Below are 20,439 nucleotides of genomic sequence, written 5' to 3'. Positions count from 1 at the left end.
ATAATAGCTTCTATATATGTGGAGAAGACATTTTGGTATGTCACTAAATGATAACTACAGATTATTTTAAAAAGCCAACAAAAAAAGCCAGTCAAATAACCTCACTTTGTTTATTTTGTTTTATTGTGAAAATACCGTACAGAAGGGTTACAAATGCATTAGAAAGGTAATGAGTACATTTCTTATCAAGCATTGTTGACTCCTCTGTTTCCCCTTACCATCCCTTTCCCATCTCCTGCTCTCCTCCCCCCGCCCACTTTGTTTTAAATAAAACAGTTTTTGCATTTTCAAGGGAAGAAGTCAATCAAGGGTCAGATACTTATTAACTGGTGATTTTCTTTCCATATTTATAAAGAGAAACATGGTTTAATAAAATCTTTCCCTGAATGGAACACTGATAACATTACTGGAAGTGGATTCTAGACACATACTCCATACCATTTGGAGTTAAGGATTAATTCCATTTGTACATACATAGTAAATTAAGCATGAAGCACTATAACCTCCACTTTAAAACAGAAGCAAGTGATAATGTGGGTCTCAGCCAGAATGCCATTCCTGGCTCCTTTGTGAGGTACTCTGCCATATGGCCTTAGTAGCATTTTTCAATCCAGGGAAGAAGTAAGACATAAAAGCCTTCCAGGCTGACCATTGCTGAGACCTACAATTCATCTCTGACCATCTAGTTTCCATGCAATTTCAGAAGCATCAATGCTAATCACATTGGAAGCCTTTATATGAATGTTTAGGCCTTGAAAGGCAAGCAGGGGAAAAGGTCAGGAGTATTTAACATAACTAAGCAGGTCTGGAAGAACACAACAATAAATAAAAAGAGAAGACTTATTTGATTTACTGACACCAGCCTCCCATCACATACTCAATCAACCAGGCAGCCATCTTTCATTTAAAATTAAATAACAGCTCACACATACACACACAAAACTCCCAATTGCCAGAAACTATCATCATAAATACAAACTATGCAGAAAGGAAACACACTGACAACAAAGTGCTACATAGTTAGCTTACCAAATGGTTCATCAGATTGCTGCATGGCAAAGGGGGACTTTGAGATGTCTTCCAATTCCAGCGCACTCTCAGAACATTATGCTCTCGAGAGGCAGTGAGACACAATGAAAAGCACGGAGTTTAAACAAGACAGTGTTTAAGTCCCATGAACATTAGTAATGCTTTAAGAGTCCCTACCTAGAAACTTCAATAGATAGAATCGAAATGCGCCATTGACAGATGCATCCATGCTTAGTCACTGTTCCTGTGTCACTAAAGTAGGTATCATCTCCTACTGAGAAGTGCAGACAATCTGCCTGCTAAAAGTCCCTGTGACGATTATGAAGACTACTATGAGTTTAGCAGCTTTAATTCATTTTCAATGTTCTAGTATCCAAAAGAACATCCACTAGCTAGCAAGACAAGAATATGTCTCGCTTTAAATCTTCAACAAACCCAGTTAAACTCTTATTGGGTGAAAATGCTATTTACTGCAACCTGAAATCAATCATGGTCACTCTGGGCTTACAGATGGCTTTGATTCATTTAATAGAACAAAAATTATCCTTAAGAATTGCCCTAATTGCTGACTAACTATGAGGTATTAAGTTATTACTCTGGTTTATTCAAAGGGAGATTGTGAAGTGGGTGATTAGGGACATAACTTGTAGCAGCAGACAACATCCTAAAAGAATCCAAACTCTTCCAGAGACTGTGTGAATGATGAACAACCCAACCACCCAGACCTCTACCTTTTCTATATGAAAAATGGGAATGATAGCAATATCTAATCAATAATATCCTCAATTGATTAAGAATTAGGTTTTAGTCGTGATTAGCACAATTGCTTGATTAAAAAGTAACTATTAAGATATTCTCACAGAAATTTATTTCTGATGCCATAGCAAGACTAGATACTTAAGCTAAACATCATAACTACTGAGAAATCAATATGCATTTATATAAAGTATTTGTATTGCCCTAATCTATAATCTTTTCATAAAAAAATAACCTAGCTTCACTGCACCCCCCCCACTCCTGTCAATAATAACATGCTCACACCCTAGGCCAATAGTTTAGTAATTAACAAAGTACACTAAAAGACATAGAACTTGAGCTAAATGATCATGGAACACTAAAAGCACATTTAGTGTTGGTGGCTGGCTAACACCTATAATCCTAGCTACTCAGAAGGCTAAGATCTGAGGATTTTGGTTCAAAGTCAGCCTGGGGAAGGAAGGAAGCTTGGAGAGTCCAAGAGACTTTCACCTCATTTAATTAACAAAAATAAGCAAGGAGTGGACTCTCACCTCATATAGTTACCAAAAATAAGCAAGGAGTAGAACTGTGGCTCAAGTGGTAGAGTGCTAGCCTTGAGCAGAAAAAGCTCAGGGACACTTCTCAGTTCCTGAGTTCAAGCCCTAAGAGACAGAGGGACAGAGAGACAGAGAGAAAGACAGAGTCTCTTCCAACCTCCCTCCCCCAAACAAAACAGTTTTAGTGTTTTTAAGCTAAATAATGGTGTTCAGTAAAAACAGGTTTAGAGTTTGAGCTAAATGGACCATGTCTAAAAACATAAACGTGTTACTGCCAGAGTACCATTAGAAATTTAGCTGGTCACAACAGAATCTGGTTTATAATACTATACCTAACAAGAAAAGGTAGAAAAGTGAAAAACAAAAGGCAAAACAAAAAAATCCACCTAACCTCTATTCTCCAAGTTGAAATAAACTTGCATAAGAACAAGCACTCTTCAGATCTACTTCAAGGTTAATATCCTAATGAGAATAACTTTTCTACAAAGCTTCATTCCAATTTTCTAGCACTTGACAAAATCCAATTCCAAACATTCTTTGAATCCTAGTAACCTTTGTAACTATTTTAAGTCATATTATATCCTTTCTTTTGACAAAAACCCCAACAAACAAAAGACAAAACCTGGCTATTCTCAAGGTCATCCAATAATGAAAAAAAAAAGACACCTAAAAAACCAAAGATTAAAATTAGAACATATATTAAGATGAGCATAAATGAACATAAATTTTGGTAACTGCTAACAGGGAATGGGAAGTTATGAAGCCACGCCTTTTAAAGACTTCTTCATTTCTGTCCTTTGTCATTCTGCAGTTACACTGTTGAGAAGACATGCACTATGGAGAGCAGTGCATGTCCCCACCACTTAAGATTCTTGGTTTACTTTTGTCCACTTGCTGAACACAATGCTTGGGGTAAAGAACAGGCAATCATAGAGTGACTATGGAGGTGCAACTGTGAAGGAGGTCCATATACTTGCTTTTGCTTTTTTTCTCTTTTTCATACCAGAACTAGGGCTTGAACTCAGGGTGGTCTGGGCTAGTTCAAGGCTAGTGTTCTACCACTTGAGCCAGAACTCCACTTTTGGCTTTTTGGTGGTTAGTTGAGATCAGCCTCATAGATTTTCCTGTCTAGGTTTGCTTCAAACCACAATGCTCAGATCTCAGTGTCCTGAGTACATAGGATTACAGGTGTGAGCAACCTTTGCAGGCTCTTATACAGTCTGTGGGATTCCTTTTCAAAATAAAATAACAATAACTTTTATTAACTTTGTTTTCTGCTTAATTGTGATAACTTCTTCCTCCTGTAAAGTAACTATTTAAAGGCCAGATATATTTACCAAAGAATTAGGATGATATGGTACCTCTGAAGAACTGAAATCCAAGATCTCTAACAAGTGAAACTAAATAGTTTTAAGTATTGAGGCTGGCTGACTAAACACTGCTATACTAACCTACCCTCAAAGTCATCAGATGGATGATTAGAGGTGGTGGAGGTAGGCATTATACAAACCTACAGACAAAAGGAGCATATATAGACCCATAAAGATATCCTCAAGTGAAAAAAGAAATACAAGTTGGGAGAAAAAGCATTGGTGACTGAAGGGAAAGAAGGAAAAATATGCTATTCATTTGCCAAGAAGAGGCATTTCAATGCTTTCATTTGTGTAGATTATGGAAAAATGGATGGAATCTATAATCTTCAAAATGTTTATGGTGTATTAATGTAGACAATAATTTGAAATACTCCTTTGGGAACCCTACTGCAATGCTGGTAGGAATGTAAACTTGTTCAACCACTCTGGAAAGCAGTATGGAGGTTCCTCAAAAGACTACACATAGACTACACATAGAGCTCCCCTAGAACCCAGCAATCCCACTTTTGGGCATTTACCCAAATGATCACAAACAAGGCCATATTAAAGCTCAACTATGTTTATCGCAGCATTATTTACCATAGCAAAGATATGGAACCAACCCAGATGCCCCTCAGTAGATGAGTAGAAAATGTGGTAAATATATACAATGGAATTCTATGCCTCCATCAGAAAGAATGACATCACCCCATATGTTAGGAAATGGAAAGACTTGGAAAAAATATTAGGTGAAGTAAGCCAGGCCCAAAGAAACAAAGGTCCCATGGTTACTTGCAATAATTAGTATAAGTGTAGGACAAGCAGAAAAGGTCAAAAGCTATGTACATATGACCATATAAGATGATGCTAAATAAAATTAACCCCAAGATAGGGACACAAGAGGTTTTATCTTTCTTGTTGTTGTTTTTAATATACTTATAATGTACTATGTGATTTTTTTTTGTTTCTTTTGTATGTTCTTCCCCCATAGTATAACCCCTGTTTTCATTATATTTGATTCTGGTGCCCTGCATCATCTTGTATATACATTTTTCTAATTTGGGGTGGGGAAGGGAAATAACAAAATGCTGAAATAAAGATACAGGTTGATTCATTGTAGCAATGAGATGTACAAGATACTATGTTGAAAATGAACTTTACAACTTCCCAGGGGGGCTGGGGAGGGAGGAATTGTGGAGGTGGGCAGGGAAGAGATGGTAGGAGAAAAACAAAGGAGGGGGTAACAATGCTTGATAGGAAATGAACTCATTACCTTACTCATGTAACTGTAACCCCTCTGTACAGTATCTTTACAATAAAAATATTAAAAAAGAAATACTCCTTTGATAAATTAATCAGGTCTATAAATATCCATCACTTTGTAGTTTTCACTTTTGACATATTTTTGAAGCCTTAGATTTTAATACTTTCACATTTTGAGATCCTTATAGAAAGGACTTGTCCTCCCAATGTCACATTATTTCAATATATAAAGAACATAATGTACAACAAATATTTCCATGACAGTCAAACTAGAGGCTGATGGAACTATGAGTGTTTGAAGGACAATCTAAAGATGGAACAACAAAGCACTGGAATAACTAAGATAGAATCTTAGTTCTGTGACTTACAGGGCTCTGGATCCCAATCAGTTCTTTACTTTCATGAACTTTAACTACCTTGCCTGGAAAATGGTAAAAACATCACTGAAATAACAGTAAAGATATATATAAAGTGCTTAGTATTGGCAAATAATTAAAAAAATCTATTAGTTTCTTCCACCATTCTCCATTCCAGTGCAAAACAAGTGATTTCTGGAAACATACCGATTGAAGTTAATGTCTGGGTAACTAGAATATTCCGATTTCATCTTAGCATTTCGGCGGGGAAATGTGCAGAAAAAAGCATTGGCTAAAAGACTGGCAATCTGTTCCTGTGACATTGTAATGGAATGATTCATCTTCTGCTTCAGAAGTGGTATTGGCTGATGGGGGAAACAAAAAATATAGACGAGAAGAGCAATAATTAGTTTAGTAATTCTGAAAGCAGAGGCACCAAATTGCATTTGCTCAATTAAGGCAGGAATAATATCATGCCACTCTTTAATCCTATGTCAGCAATATTATTAAACTCAAGGGCTGCTTATCAGGCCTGATTGAAAAAATGTCCTTGTTTGATAAAGTACAGATTTCTAATCAATAATAGTGATCATGGAGAGGACACAAAATATCAGTAGTAAAACACAAAATTATAAATTAAACAGAAATAGATTAGTCATGCAATGAAAAATTAAAAGATGAAACATAGAACTATCACACTGAATTTAGATTATTGCTTATATTAAATTGTCCTTATAATTAAAAATAGTTGGACAGAGCATTTCTTAGTCATTAATAAGATGATCTAAGGTGAACAGTTCAATAAATATTTTCCTCATATTCTGAATCACACTGTACATTGGCAGCTTGAGATCTAAATCTGATTTTATTAGACCAATTATTGGAATATGTGAAAAATGCCACATAGACTTACATATAACTTGCTGAAGATAAGCATTTCCTAAATAATCAAACATTCCATGACAGGGAAAATACAGGACTTCTTTCATTTCTTTTTCTTTCTTTTCTAGTCCTGGCACTTAAACTCAGGGCCTGGGCATATTACTCTACCACTTGAGCCATAGCGCCACCTCTAGCTTTTTCTGTTTATGTGGCACTGAGGAATGGAACCCAGCACTTCATGTATGCTAGGCAAGCACTCTGTCACTAAGCCACATTCCCAGGCCTCAAATCTGTTATTTCTAAAATGTTTTCTATTTACCAAACCCAAATTCACTTAACTGTATAGTCAGTACAATCCATAGGACCTGAATATTGTGTTCAGTGGATTTTAATCTATCTCTTGTGTCTAAACTGTGGTGTTTTTTTGTTTGTTTGCTTTTGTCTGTCATGGGGCTTGAACTGTGGGCCTGGTTGCTGTCCCTGAGCTCTTCAGCTCAAGGCTAGCATTCCACCACTTAAGCTACAGCACCACTTCCGGGTTTTTGGTGGTTTATTGAAGAGTCTCATAGACTTTCCTGCCCAGGCTGGTTTTGAACTGCGGTCCTCGATTTCAGCTTCCTGAGTAGCTAGGATTATAGCTGTGAGCCACCGGTGCCCAGCTAAACTGTGGTTTTAAAGACAGGCTTGTGAAACAAAAAACCAACTGTCATGCCAGTTTGTTTAAATTTCAAAATGCTCACTACAGGTAGATGGTGGCACACATGTATAATTCCAGCTACACAGGAAAGGGAGGTAAGAGGAGTATGGTTAATATTGGCTCCAGGCAAAAACTCCATTTGGAAAATAAGCTAAAAGCAAAAATACTGGCATGGCTCAAGTGGTAGAGCAGTAGTCTAACAAGCTCAAGTCTCTGAGTTCAATCACGTGTTGTCAAGAACAAAAAAATACCTCTCTATAACATTTAGAGATATTTCTCTTTTCTCTTTCAGCAATATCTAGAACCAAGACTGCTGAGTGTCTGCACAAATCCCAAGCAAACTGCAGAGAGAACTGCCCTGATAAAACCTCTAGGGTTGGGAAGGTGGCTCAGTGGTAGAGCGCTTGCCTTGCATGCCTGAGGCCCTGGGTTCGATTCCTCAGCACCACATAAGCAAAAAGAAAAAAGCCGGAAGTGGCACTGTGGCTCAAGTGGTAGAGCGCTAGCCTTGAGCTGAAGAACTGAGGGACAGTGCCCAGGCCCAGAGTTCAGGCCCCACAACCGGACCCAAAAAAAAACCCTCTAATATCCAAAAGGTACTTGAGGAAAGGTAAGACTAAACAAAATCATAATTTCTCTCAGCAATAGGAAAGTACATATTAATAGTACAATAAAAGATTAAAGTTACAATTCAATTTTCTAGTTCTCTTACAAAAATTTAAAAAGAAATAAACAACCAAAAGGTAAAACTTCCAAAATCTCGCATTCTTTCAGGCCTTAGTAATTGCCATTTGTAAGAAAGCAAATATGGAACTCTCTTCCTATCCTAAATATTTATTCAGAAGCTAGCAACGAGGTTAGAAAAGATGACAGGGTATCAATGGCTTAAAGCAGCCTAATACTTGGTTTTAGTGAGAAATTACCCAGGAAAATTACTTTCAATTTTAATGAATAATATTCCAACCTTAATGAACTTGAAATACAAATCTTACTGGCAAACACTCAGCTAGATAAAGTAAGAGACTGGTTACTATGAACCAAGGTATTTTAAAACATCCCAACATTTGTTTCCTTTGATTTTTTTCCTTATATAAATCTAAAGTTACCTTTTCGATTTGGCCTAGAATGCTTTAATATAGTAACTAACTAAATATACAACTTGTCAAAAATGTATTTTGATCTCTAATTGAAACCTTAACCTTGACTTTTCAGAAAAAAAAAAAAAAGAGCACAGAACCGAGATGTTATTGAGCCAGATGTGGTAGGGAAAATTAAGTTCTGGCCAACCTACAACTTTGTTTAAAAAAAAATAATGTGGAGAGCAATGAATCTGATGTGGGTTCTATCAAGAGATTTAAAGTTTATAAATTTCATTTTTTTTTGCAGGGGAGGGGAGTAGACAGAGAGAAAAGATGGGCAAATACAGTCCTTATATTCAGTGCACATATGTGAAAATATAGCGAAGTAACTTGAGGGGATGGGTATGGGTTGGGGACATACTGAATGGAAACCCCTTTGTACATCTACTTAAAGATAATAACAAAGAAGCTTAAATGATTTTGAGCAAATTTCCCCTCCCCCCCTAAGTAATTTATGGAAAGGTTTTCTCCAAAAGCATGAAAGGATGAGAAGATTAAGTCATCTTTGCCCAAAGGCTAAATGCCATCAAACTACTTGCTGAACTCAAAAAAACAAACAAACAAAACAAACATTTAAGTGAGCCAAGCTCTGGTGGCTCATGCCTGTAATCCTAGCTACTCAGGAGGCTGAGATCTGAGGATTGAAGTTCAAAGCCAGCCCAGGCAGGAAAGTGAGATTCTTATCTCCAATTAAATCATAAATCATAGAAAAAGCTGGAAGTGCATGGTAGAGCACTAGCCTTGAGGAGCTCAAGGACTGTGCCCTGGCTGAGTTCAAGTCAGGATGTAGGTGTGGGGGGACATTTGACTGAACAGAAAAAGAGGCAGAGCCAAATTCCTTTCTCCTGGGTATACTGATGACTATTTTCCTATAGGTAGAAAGATAGAGTAAGTGACACTGGCAGCCTTAAAAGATGTGCTCATAACCTACTGTACTTCTGAACTACCTCCCTTGGCTTGCTTATACTGGGAAAGTTAGCTACCAAGTCACAAGGATATCCAATCAGCCGATAGAGAGGCTCATGGTGAGGACGCTGGTAAATAAATTTAATGTTATTTGTTAAGTAGCAAAATATATTTACTGTAGTCTAAACTGAAGTAATACAATATTCTTGTTATTTTTACAAATAAGAAAGCATTATGAACTCATTTGCAAAAAAATACATCTCTTCCCTTTTTGATTTCTGTACCTTTGGTCTTATATGTAAGTTTATCTGATTTGGGGAAGGGAAGGTGAAACAGAGAAACTGTGGGACAAAGGATGAACCATTTCAGCAGTAAAACCCACTAGACACTATGTTTGAAATGAACTATACAACTTTGGGGGAAGGAACAGTTGGGAGGGAAAAAACTGGAAGAGAATTAAGGGAGACAGTGTTCAAAAGGAAGTATTCTCATTACCTGACTCATATTAACTGTAACCCTCTGTACACCACTTATACAATAAAATTTTTAAAAAGGAAAGAAAAAAACACATTTCTTTGGAGGAGAGTTAGGAAGGAATAGATACTACTGAGCCATTTTTTTTTTTTTTTTTGGTCAGTCATCAGGCTTGAACTCTGGGCCTGAGCGCTGGCCCTCAGCTCTTCAGCTCAAGGCTAGCGTTCTACCACTTGAGCTATAGCGCCACTTCCGGTTTTCTGGTCGTTTATTGGAGATAAGAGTTTCACAGACTTTCCTGCTCAGGCTGGCTTTGAACCATGATCCTCAGATCTCAGTCTCCTGAGTGGCTAGGATTACAGTCGTGAGCCACCAGCACCCAGCACTACTGAACCATTTTAAAAACAAAATCCCAGATCCATTAGGATGTTTTCAATAATGACCACACTTTAAAAAAGACAGATTGTTTAAACAAAAAGAGGAAAAACCTGAGTAAACAAACTTCAATAGTGGAAAAATGAAGCTCAGAAACTGAATGCTACTTTCTTAATGTCCTTGGCGGCATTCTTTCTAGCCTCCAATCTTTTCTTTTTTTTGGGGGGGCGGGGGTCCAGTCGTGGTGCCTGAACTGTGGGCCTGGGACCTGTCCCTCAGCTCTTCAGCTCAAGGTTAGCGCTCTACTACTTGAGCCACAACACCACTTCTGGCTTTTTCTGCTTATATGGTGCATAGGAACCAAACCCAGGGCCTCATGCATGCAAGGCAAGCGCTCTACCACTGAGCTACCTTCCCAGCCCCACGCCTCCGATATTTAACATAGCAAAGTTATCATACTCTTTGGCAAAACCTTTCCCTCTCTCCATCCTTCCCTTGCCCTACTCCCCCTCCATCTAGGTCATCAGAGTTCAAAGGAAATTAAACGGTGAGCCTCAGGAAAGTTTTATTTCACTAACCTGGGTGCAAATATTTGGTAGACAGAGCGCAATTTTCACCATATCAGGCAAAATAGACTGATATAAATGCTGAGCTTCTGCTTCTTCAAGTACCTGAAAACCAATAAAACATTATATGAAATAATAATGATTAATGAATAGTAACCAATGGAAAATCATTGTTATAAAATTAAGAACCTATTTCTTGGGATCATACCACCATCACCCAGGAAAGTTAAACCAATATACTGAAAATTTCATACACACATAGACACACACACACTTCACCTCACTTTAAGGCCCTAAGAAACCAATCAAATATTTCCTGCATTCATTAAGGGGTGTTCTACAGCATCTGCCTAGCATGCAAGAGTTCCTAGGTTCCATACCTAGTCTCCTCCCCTCCCTACCATCTCTCCTCTTTCTCATACAAATATCTCATGTCAACGTTTACAATCAAATACAATACTTATGAAAGAAAAACAGTACATTCTACTTTGGCTACACCAACTAATAGCAACAATCAACTCTCTCAGAACCCCTTAAGGACCCATAAATAATTTCAGCGGTTTATAACTTAAAGTCATCACTATAAAACCTATACTAATTACTTTGAAGAATACAAACAATAGAAAACAATGAGATTTCTTGTAACTGTAGAATTTTTCTTTTCTGAATACAATTGGGAGTTAAAACTACAATACCCATATCATTATTTGAAGCACCACAAAGATGACATTTGTGGTTTGTTTTTGACAAAGTTCTCATTTCTACAAGCAAGTGAAAACAAGATTTGTTTTTTTAGAATAAGTTGCTCAGAAGTAGAAAGTTATAGCTAAAATAAAAGAGAATATTGCTATTACTGAAGTGAATCTGTCAATTATAGTAAGAAAATAAAGAGGCAGAAATAAGACATATGTTAGTGGTGATAGAGAAATCTAAGCAAAAACTAAATCTTAATTTCTCAAAGTGGGGCCAACACAGGGGAGTTCAGAGTAGTTAAAAGGTTACTACTTCACAAACCTCTTTAAAGCTGAGAAAAACAAACACTAAATTTAAAAAGTCATACATTCATACAAGACTATTTCAGAGGTAGAAATAAAAGATAGTTGCTTTCCTATGTGTAAATGCAGTCATTTACCACATCCAAACTGTTCCTGCTTATAATTAAGCCTTTGCCTTTTAATTTTTGTATTTTGAACTAATCACAGATTCATAGGATATTCAAATATAGAAGTCCAGTATACCTGTTACCCAGTTTTCTTCAATTTGTGTCACACAGTAGCATCCAAGGTCTGATGACTTTATACACAAGTTCTGTGTTCACTCCTTCATTTTCTCAAATCAGTGGATAGCTTCTCTAAACTTTAAAAATTAGCCAGAGGAAATATTTAGGCCTATAGAGTAAACTATTACAACTGCGCATATTTACTAGCTACCCCTCCACTGTCTCTCACATGCCCTTTGCTATCCTGAAACTACCAGTTTTCTTTTTCTTTTAATGTCTGAAATAAAGAGTATGCTTGCACTGCTTAAACCTTGGTTCTTCTCCCTCTTTATGTTTATGCCTTGAGTGATGGTCAACCATTCCCAGTTCCCTGCTTTGCCTTACTGGCTTTATCACTTTGATGAAATCACAACCCTTTTGAATCTGCTTCCTCACTAGTAAAATGAAAAGATCTATCTATATTATGATGGTGATGCTTTTATTTTACCTCTGCCTTTTACTACTACTAAACTACCAATTAAATCTGAAGGCTCCATTCACACTTCCCTTTAAAGCCCTCTCTGGCTTGGCTAATGGCTCCTTTTTCTGTGAATCTATAATCAACTACACATTCCTGTAAGAGCATTTACTGTAGTTTGTTATAATTATTGTACACATTTTCTTCTCTTCTAATCTGTGAAAGACTGAAAATGCAAAGATTGGGTTTAAAACATCTTGTACCCCCATTAACAAGTACAGTGCTCATTTACATTTGCTGGGTAGAAACATTAGACTACCATGAAGCTATGTGGCAGAAGCCTCAGAACTGTGGGGGGTGGGGGGGAAGAGTTAGTGACAGTGGACTAAAAGTAGCACTGAAGAAACAAAAGTTCAAAAGTTAAAGAGATCTGGAGAAACTAAAGTCCAAAGAAGTGATATAGCACTTTGCTCATATTCAAAAACTTAATGGCAGATCCTGAGACTACATGCCAGGGCTTTTCTTCCAAATTCATGAAGGCCAAAACACTTTATAAATTCATTGACCAAAGACTGGAAGTCTACAGTTACAGACCCATATCTTTACATTAATAGGCTCTGTATTAACATTGAACTATCCCAAAATTTTCACTTTCTCATCCATAATTCTACTGTTATCCTTAACTCTCAGAGTTAGTAGGAGAGATTCTATATAGTAATGTTTTATGAATTTAAAAACCTCCAGATTCATATACAAATATAACATTCTATTAGGTAATGGCCAGTAATTCATCTTTCTGGAGCCTCCCCTGCCTTTTATCATCCCTGTATCAATTTACTACTAAGTGCCAATGATTTACCCAGCAGTAACTCAGTCATTTCCTCTTCTTACTATTAAGAAACTTTGACTTGGCCCCTCATAGTCTCACCAGGAATTCTACCATAACCCACCTGATGCCATGATGCTAACCCACCTTCAGGTTCTGCCTAAGTACAACCTGGTGGTTCTGCTCCATCTGAAAGCTTTCTATGACTTGACATTGCCTTTTCAATAGAATATAAAGTCCGTGAATTAAGTCTAGCAAGAAAGCCTTAGAAACTTATCTAGTCTTATTTACATAAATTCTCTCTGTATATGTATATATGGGTGTGTAAATACACATACACTATTACAGACATTTTACACACTTGGCAATTCAGAAATTTGTTCTTCTTAATACCTACCTGTACTTCCAGATAGATATGATCTGCACTGTGACTGGAATATCCTTGCTCTACTGTAAAATTTATATAATTTTTGATATCTCGCTGTAATAACACCTTACCTCAAAGTTCTCTCTCTCCCTCTCTCTTCCTTACCCTGCCCCCACTCCTGTTTCTTGGTATACTTTTTTCACAAGGTACTTAAGATTAACAGCTTCCTGTTGTGATTACTTTTGGACATGCTTTGTAGCCCTTTCTAGAAGTCCCCCCCCCAACTTTTTTGGTTGGTCGTGGGGCTTGAACTCTGGGCCTAGGCGCTGTCCCTCAGCTCTTCAGCTCTTCAAGGCTAGTGCTCTACCACTTGAGCCACAGTACCACTCTGGCTTTTTCTGTTAATGTGGTGCTGAGGAATTGAACACAGGGTCTCACCCCTGCAAGGCAAGCACTCTATTACTGAGCCACCTTCCCAGCCCATAGGGGTCCCTTTTAAGACATTTACAGTTGATTTGCTAGGCCAAAAGCTGTGATGTTTGTATTGTAACCCTTTTAAGAAAAGTATCTAGTCAATTAACTAAAGGTTTCAGCCACAATTAACTGATTGCTCAAAGTTCAGCCTTACAGAGGATTCTGGAAATCATCCTTTCCATTGACCCCAGAATCTCTACGGTTAGCAAAATCACTACTGTGGTCTCTAAAAAAGTTAACTGCATATCCATATTATTTTCTATAATATACCTTAAGAATACTAGAGATTCTACTATCATTTCCTAAGATGAAACAAATTCTTATTTCAAAATTTAAAAGTAATTCAAACTCTTAAAGACCTTTCAAATCTACTTATTCTTCATACATGCTTTGTGTGACAAACTAAACATTAAAGGAAAAGAAAAAATATAGCACTAAAGAATGTAAGAGTAAAATACTAGCTAGAGAAGGTTTCTAACAGTTATATGTGCACGACTCTGGCCTGACACTTTGAAGAAAAGACTATGACAGCTTACAAGAAAACAATCTCACTTATTCCCCTTAATTTCTGAAGGCTCATGAAAGTCTGACAGCTAGCTACAGGATGACCTCTCATGTGCATCACCCATGACAATTGTGGCTTCAATGAAATGTTTGCCAAATTTTAATGAAGAACATTCATTTTCAGAAAACAGAAAGTCTAATCTTTTCATATTTACAAAAGCACATTTCACAAATGAATTGTTACCTAAATGAACTGTACCTAAATAAGACTGGTTAAAATTTTTACCTTATGGCATCAAAATTAATGTGGGGGCAGTAAACAGGTGATGTGAAAGGTCAAGAGCTCTCAGGCTCAGTACAGTGAACAAAGAAAAACCCGGCAAAAGTTTTTTTCTCCCTACTTGCTTTTAATTTTGATTTTCCTTTTCAAAATGCTATTTAAAAAATTTCCTGTGAAAATTTTGAAAGGGTTCTGATTCAATCTTGGAAATTCTAATAAAAAATCAGAGCTCGCTGTAAACATTAAAAAAAACCCCACCAACTATGTTTTACAGATAAATGAGATACAGATACACTTTAAAGTAGTTGCTCTAAGCTGGGCACTGATGGCTCACACCTGTAATCCTAGCTACTCAGGAGACTAAGATCTGAGACCATGGTTTGAAGCCGCCTGGGCAGAATAGTCCCCATGAGACTCCTGTTCTCCAATTAACCAGTCAAAAACCAGAAGTGGTGCTGTGGCTCAAGCAGTAGAGCACTAGCCTTGAAAACATAGTTTCAAAGACAGCGTCCATGGCCTGAGTTCAAGACCCACAACTTAAAAAGTATTTGTTTGATATGTAATAAGGTAAAGCTGCTATAGACACTATTTTCTTCCCATTTGCTGGTAAGCAAACAGGAAAGAGTATGAAATGATGGAGCCTCCTTTTGTTCTTTTCTATCACTATGTATCTATGTACAAAGGGGTTTCACTGTAGTATTTCCATATACATATGTAATGTATTTTGATCATATATACCTATTATTTTTTGTGTTTGTGCTGGTCCTGGGATTTGAATTCAGGGCTTGGGTGCTGTCCCTGAACTGCGTTTTGCTCAAGGTTAGCACGTTACCACTTGAGCCACATCTCCACAACCTCGTTTTGTAGTTTATTAATAGTAGATAAGAGTTTCACAGGGGCTGTGAAGGTGGCTTAGTGGTAAAGCACTTGCCTAGCATGCACGAAGCCTGGGTTCGATTCCTCAGTACCACATGAACAGAAAAAGCCAGAAGGGGCATGTGATGCAAGTGTTAGAATGCTAGCTAGCCTTGAGCAAAATAAGCTCAGGGACAATGCCTAAGCCCTGAGTTCAAGCCCCAGGGCTGGCTAAAAAAAATAAAAATAAAGAGTTTCAGACTTTTTTGTCTAAGCTAGCTTCAAGTCACAATCCTCTGATCTCAGCCTGAGTAGCTAGTATTACAGATACCCACCCAACTCCTCACTATTTTTTATCTCCATTTTCTTACATTTTTAATGCGTTCTATTACCCTACTATATTTAACAGTACTTTGGTCATATTCAACCACCTCTTCTTTCTGCTATCCCCTTTTCTCATTGGTTCTTCCCTCAAATACTACCCTTTACACTTTCATGTCATCATTTTTCTTTTCCCAAGTGTAGACTCCTCACATGAAAGAAGATATGTGTTATTTATCTTTCTGAGTCTGGCTTATATTGCTTAAGATGTTAACTATGAATTATACTAAGATAATTCATAATATTAATATATTAATGCAATACAACAATGTTATATAATAATATAATCACGTAATTTGCATATTGTTATGCTATCGATATTAATATGTATAATAAAAATAAATTACATTCATTCTTGAGCAAGTAACATTATTTTGTACATCCCTATGACTGAATAATCCTCTATTGTATGCATACCCTATTTTTCTTTATCCATTAGTTCATGGACATTTAAGCTGATTCTATTGATTAGCTATTGTAAATATTGCTGCTATAAAAATGAGAATGCAGACTCTCTTATGTGAATTTGCATTCTTTCAGATATCTGCCCAAGAGAGTTGTGACAAGGTCAGAAGGTAGGTCTATTTTTAGTTTTTACTACAATCTCCATACAGATTTGCACAGTGGCTAATTTACATTCCATCCAGGTCCTTTTCCCCTCATAGCCGTGTCAGTATTTGTTTCCTTCGTGATAGCTATTATGATTGGGGTGAGATGCAGTCTCAATGTAATTCTTTATTTGCATTTCATTTATGGCTAGAATGCCAAACATTTTCTCACTAATTTATTGGCCATTTGACTTCTTTTGAGAACTGTCAATTAATTTATAAAATTATTTGTCATTTTGATGTTTAATTTATATATTCTTGGTATTGACTACTTGACCCTTAAATAGCTTGCAGATATTCCTTTCAATTTTATAGGCTGTCTCTTCATTCTGGTAAACGTTTCCTTTGCTGTGAAGAAACCTTTTCATTTGATGCAATCCCATTTGTCAATTCTTCCTCTTATTTCTGAGTTATTGGAATACATTCAGGTCTTGAATTAAGGGATTTGATCCATTTTGAATTGATTTTTGTACAGAGTGACATGGTGATCTAGTTTCAGTCTCTCACATAAGAATACCTTATTCTCCCAATCCCATCTGTTAAAGAGGCTCTCTTCTTACATACGTACTTTTGGCACCTTTGTTAAAAATTGTACGGCTACAGCTATGTAGGCTTACTTGGGATCTATTCTGTTCCACTGGTGTACATGCTTGCTTCTGGGCAGGTCCAGCTCCTCTGACTCTGTAATATGCTGTGTACTGTGAAAGCAGTCATTGCAATACCTCCAGCATTGCTCTGAATTCTCAGTACTTCTTTGCCTATTCAGGAACTTATAAGCTGCTAGGTGAATTTTAAGATTTACTTTTCTCTTCCTGACACTGAGATTCTGATAGAAATTGCACAGTATCTGTAGCTTTTAGTAGAACAGCTTTTTTTCACTATTAATTCTGCCAACTTATAAAAGCAGAGGAAGTCTTTTCATTTTCTAATGTCTTAGTTCTCACTGTAAGCTCTTTTGCCTTTTTAGTTCAGTGTATCTGTAGGATTTTTTTTTTCTTTTCTGAGGCTACTATGAATGAAATTGTTTTTTTGGTTTCTTTCTCAGTCTGCTTAAAATTAGTAAATAGAAATGTTGTTCTTTTCTGTTAATTTTGTATCTGCTACTTTCCCAAAAGTGTTTAACAGATCTAAGTTTTAAAGGTCTTTAAGTATAGTATCACAGCATCTGCAAATAGGGTAATTTAACTTCTTCCTTTCTTATTTGAATCCTTTTGCTTTCTTTCTCTTGCTTTACTGCTCTGGCTAAGAATTCAAGCACTATGATGAATAACAGAAACTAAACACCCTTGTATGTCTATGTATAAAGTTATTATATCCTCTTGATAAACTGTTTCCTTTATTGATATGAAGTGAAATTCTTTGTGTTTTAATTTTGGTCTGAATTCTGCTTTGCCAGATATGAGTAGTAACTCCTATTTGTTTTGGGAGGCCATCTACTTGGAAACTCTTTTTCCATCCTTGTACTTTAAAAGCATGTTTTTGCCTTTTAATGGAGGAGCATTTCCTATATATAACAATTGGGTGTTTTTGTTTTGTTTTTAAATCCAATACATCATTTGTTTATTGTCTCATCTTAGTTTTCCCTGCACTTTAGGTTGTGTTTAATCTTCCTATTCTCTGTGTAGGTTACAGTTACATGAGCAAGGTAATGAGTGCATTTCTTATCAAGCAGTATTGCCTCCTTTGTTTTTCTCCTACCATCCCTTCCCTCCCACTTCCACAACTACACTCTCCCCCGCCTCCACCTAAATTGTGAAGCTCATTTTCAACATAGTGTCTTGTCATCTCACTGTTACAATGGGTCAATCTGTATTCCTATTTAAACATTTTATTTTTTCCCTTCCCCTCCCCAAATTATACCAACATCAAATACAGTAAAAACATACAAAGCAACAAAAAAAAAATCACGTAGTACCTTATAACTACATTAGAAACAATAGCAAGAAAGGAAAAAAAAACATTTGTGTTCCTATCTTGGAGTTCATTTAGCTTAACATCATCTTCGCTGGTCATATGTACATAGCTTTTGACCTTTTTGTGCAAGTTTCCTCTAAGTATCTTCTGCAGTGATGATTTAGTGACCATAAGTTCTTTTAGTTTTTATCATGGAAAGTTTTTATTTCCCCTTCAGTTAAAAAGAATACCATTCCCAAGATAGGGAAACAAGAGGTTTTATCTTTGTTGCTGTTGTTTTTAATGTACTTATAATATACTATGTGGGGTTTTTTTTGTACTATGTGATTCTTATGTGATTTTTGTTTCTTTCGTATGTTCTTCCCCCATGTTTTCACTGTATTTGATTCCAGTGCCCTGCATCCTGTATATACATTTTTCTAATTTGGGGAGAGGAAGGGAAATAACAAAATGCTGAAACAAGGATACAGGCTGACCCATTGTAACAATGAGGAGTTGGGGAGGGAAGGGATGTTAGGGGAAAAACAAAAGAGGGGGGGAACAATGCTAGATAGGAAATGAACTCATTACCTTACTCATGTAACTGTAACCCCTCTGTACAGTATCTTTACAATAAAGATATTTAAAAACATATATAACAAATACAAATTAAAAAAAAAAGAATACCAGGGGCTGGGAAGGTGGCTCAGTGGTAGAGCGCTTGCCTTGCATGCATAAGGCCCTGGGTTCGATTCCTCAGCACAACATAAGCAAAAAAGAAAAAAGCTGGAAGTGGTGCTGTGGTTCAAGTGGTAGAGCGCAAGCCTTGAGCTGAAGAGCTGAGGGACAGCGCCCAGGCCCAGAGTTCAGGCCCCACGACTGGAACCCCCCACCCCCAAAAAAAGAATACCATTATTGCATACAGTAATCTAACTTGGTAGTTTGAGAGTTTGAAGTACATCATTCCATGACTTCTTTGCTTTTAGAGCTTCTGATATCTGCTGTTATTCTGATGGGGCTGCCTTCATATACAACTTAGTGCTTCAGCTTCCTAGTTCTGTATATTTAATGTTTTAACTACACTATTATATAGATTCTTTTTTAGTTTTGCATGTTTGGAATATGAAAAAGCTCCTGAACAGTGACGAATGTCTCTTTCCAAAGCATTAGGAAAATTTCTACTATTCCTTCCCTCCCTCCCTAGCTCCCTCCCTCCCTTCCTTCTTTCTTTCCTTTTGTCGGTCGTGGGGCTTGAACTCTGGGCCTGGGTGCTGTCCCTCAGCTCTTCAGCTCAAGGCTAGCGCTCTACCACTTGAGCCACAACACCACTTCTGGCTTTTTCTGCTTATGTGTGCTGAGGAAACAAACCCAGGCCTCATGCATGCAAGGCAAGCACTCTACCACTGAGCCACCTTCCCAGCCCCTCTACTATTATTTTCATGGCTATGTTTTCCTAGCTTTTACATCTATTCTTATATAATCATGAAGGCTTTGATCTTTTAAGAAAGTCTCAAAGGTTGTGTATGTTTTGTTTGTACTCTGTGTAAATGTTCTAATTCAACTCTTGCATTCAAGACCTAATATTCTGTCCTAAATTTGATCCAGTCTATTGCTGAAGCCTTCAAATGAGATTTTTTTTTTATTTGACTTAATGAACTCTTCATTTCTAAAACTTCAATTTGATTCTTTTTTCAGGACTTCTGTGATTTTATTAAATTTTATACTGAGATCCTGCATTTCTTTCTAATTTCATTCAGGTTTCGTCTTTGAATTTATTCAAGCGTTTATTCATATCCTTTAAATCTGGCCATTCTTATGATCATTCTTTTCAGATTTCATCACTTTAGCTGAGCACTGGTGCCTCATGTCTGTAATCTTAGCTACTCAGAGGAAGCTGAGATCTGAGGATCATGGTTTTCAAAGCCAGCCCAGGTTGGAAAGCCTGTGAGACTCTTATCTCCAATTACCAAATATCCAGATATGGACCTGTAGAAGCTGTAGCTGAAGTGGTAGAGTACTAGCCTTGAGCATAAAAGCTCAAGGACAACACACAGGCCCTGAGTTGGGGCCCTAGGACAGGCATTTAAAAAAAATAATCATTTTACTATCTTTAGAGTACATTATTATAAAATACTATTTTTGAAGAAATCATGTTTCTAGTTTTTCCCAATTTCTGTCTTTCTTGTTGGGATTTGTTTATCTGTGATCATGATGGTTGAAGTTTTAATCACTGTAGTCTTT

General features: G+C 36.9%; 1 protein-coding gene across 1 annotated transcript in view; it reads right to left on the bottom strand.

The window, feature by feature from the left end:
• The window catches only part of Parg (poly (ADP-ribose) glycohydrolase), a 115,829-nt gene that overhangs the window by 53,577 nt on the left and 41,813 nt on the right, over positions 1-20,439 (bottom strand). Inside the window, exons 8-9 of the mRNA XM_013036193.1 lie at positions 10,347-10,439; positions 5,503-5,660 (exon numbers count right to left, since the gene is read on the bottom strand). Of these exons, the coding sequence (XP_012891647.1) occupies positions 5,503-5,660; positions 10,347-10,439 (251 nt within the window). The remainder of the gene's footprint in view (positions 1-5,502; positions 5,661-10,346; positions 10,440-20,439) is intronic.

Source organism: Dipodomys ordii, unplaced genomic scaffold (genome assembly GCF_000151885.1).
Source record: "Dipodomys ordii isolate 6190 unplaced genomic scaffold, Dord_2.0 Scaffold259, whole genome shotgun sequence".
Classification (NCBI taxonomy): Eukaryota; Metazoa; Chordata; class Mammalia; order Rodentia; family Heteromyidae; genus Dipodomys; species Dipodomys ordii.
Note: the sequence above shows the minus strand (reverse complement) of the source record. Positions and strands in the feature narration are given on the sequence as shown.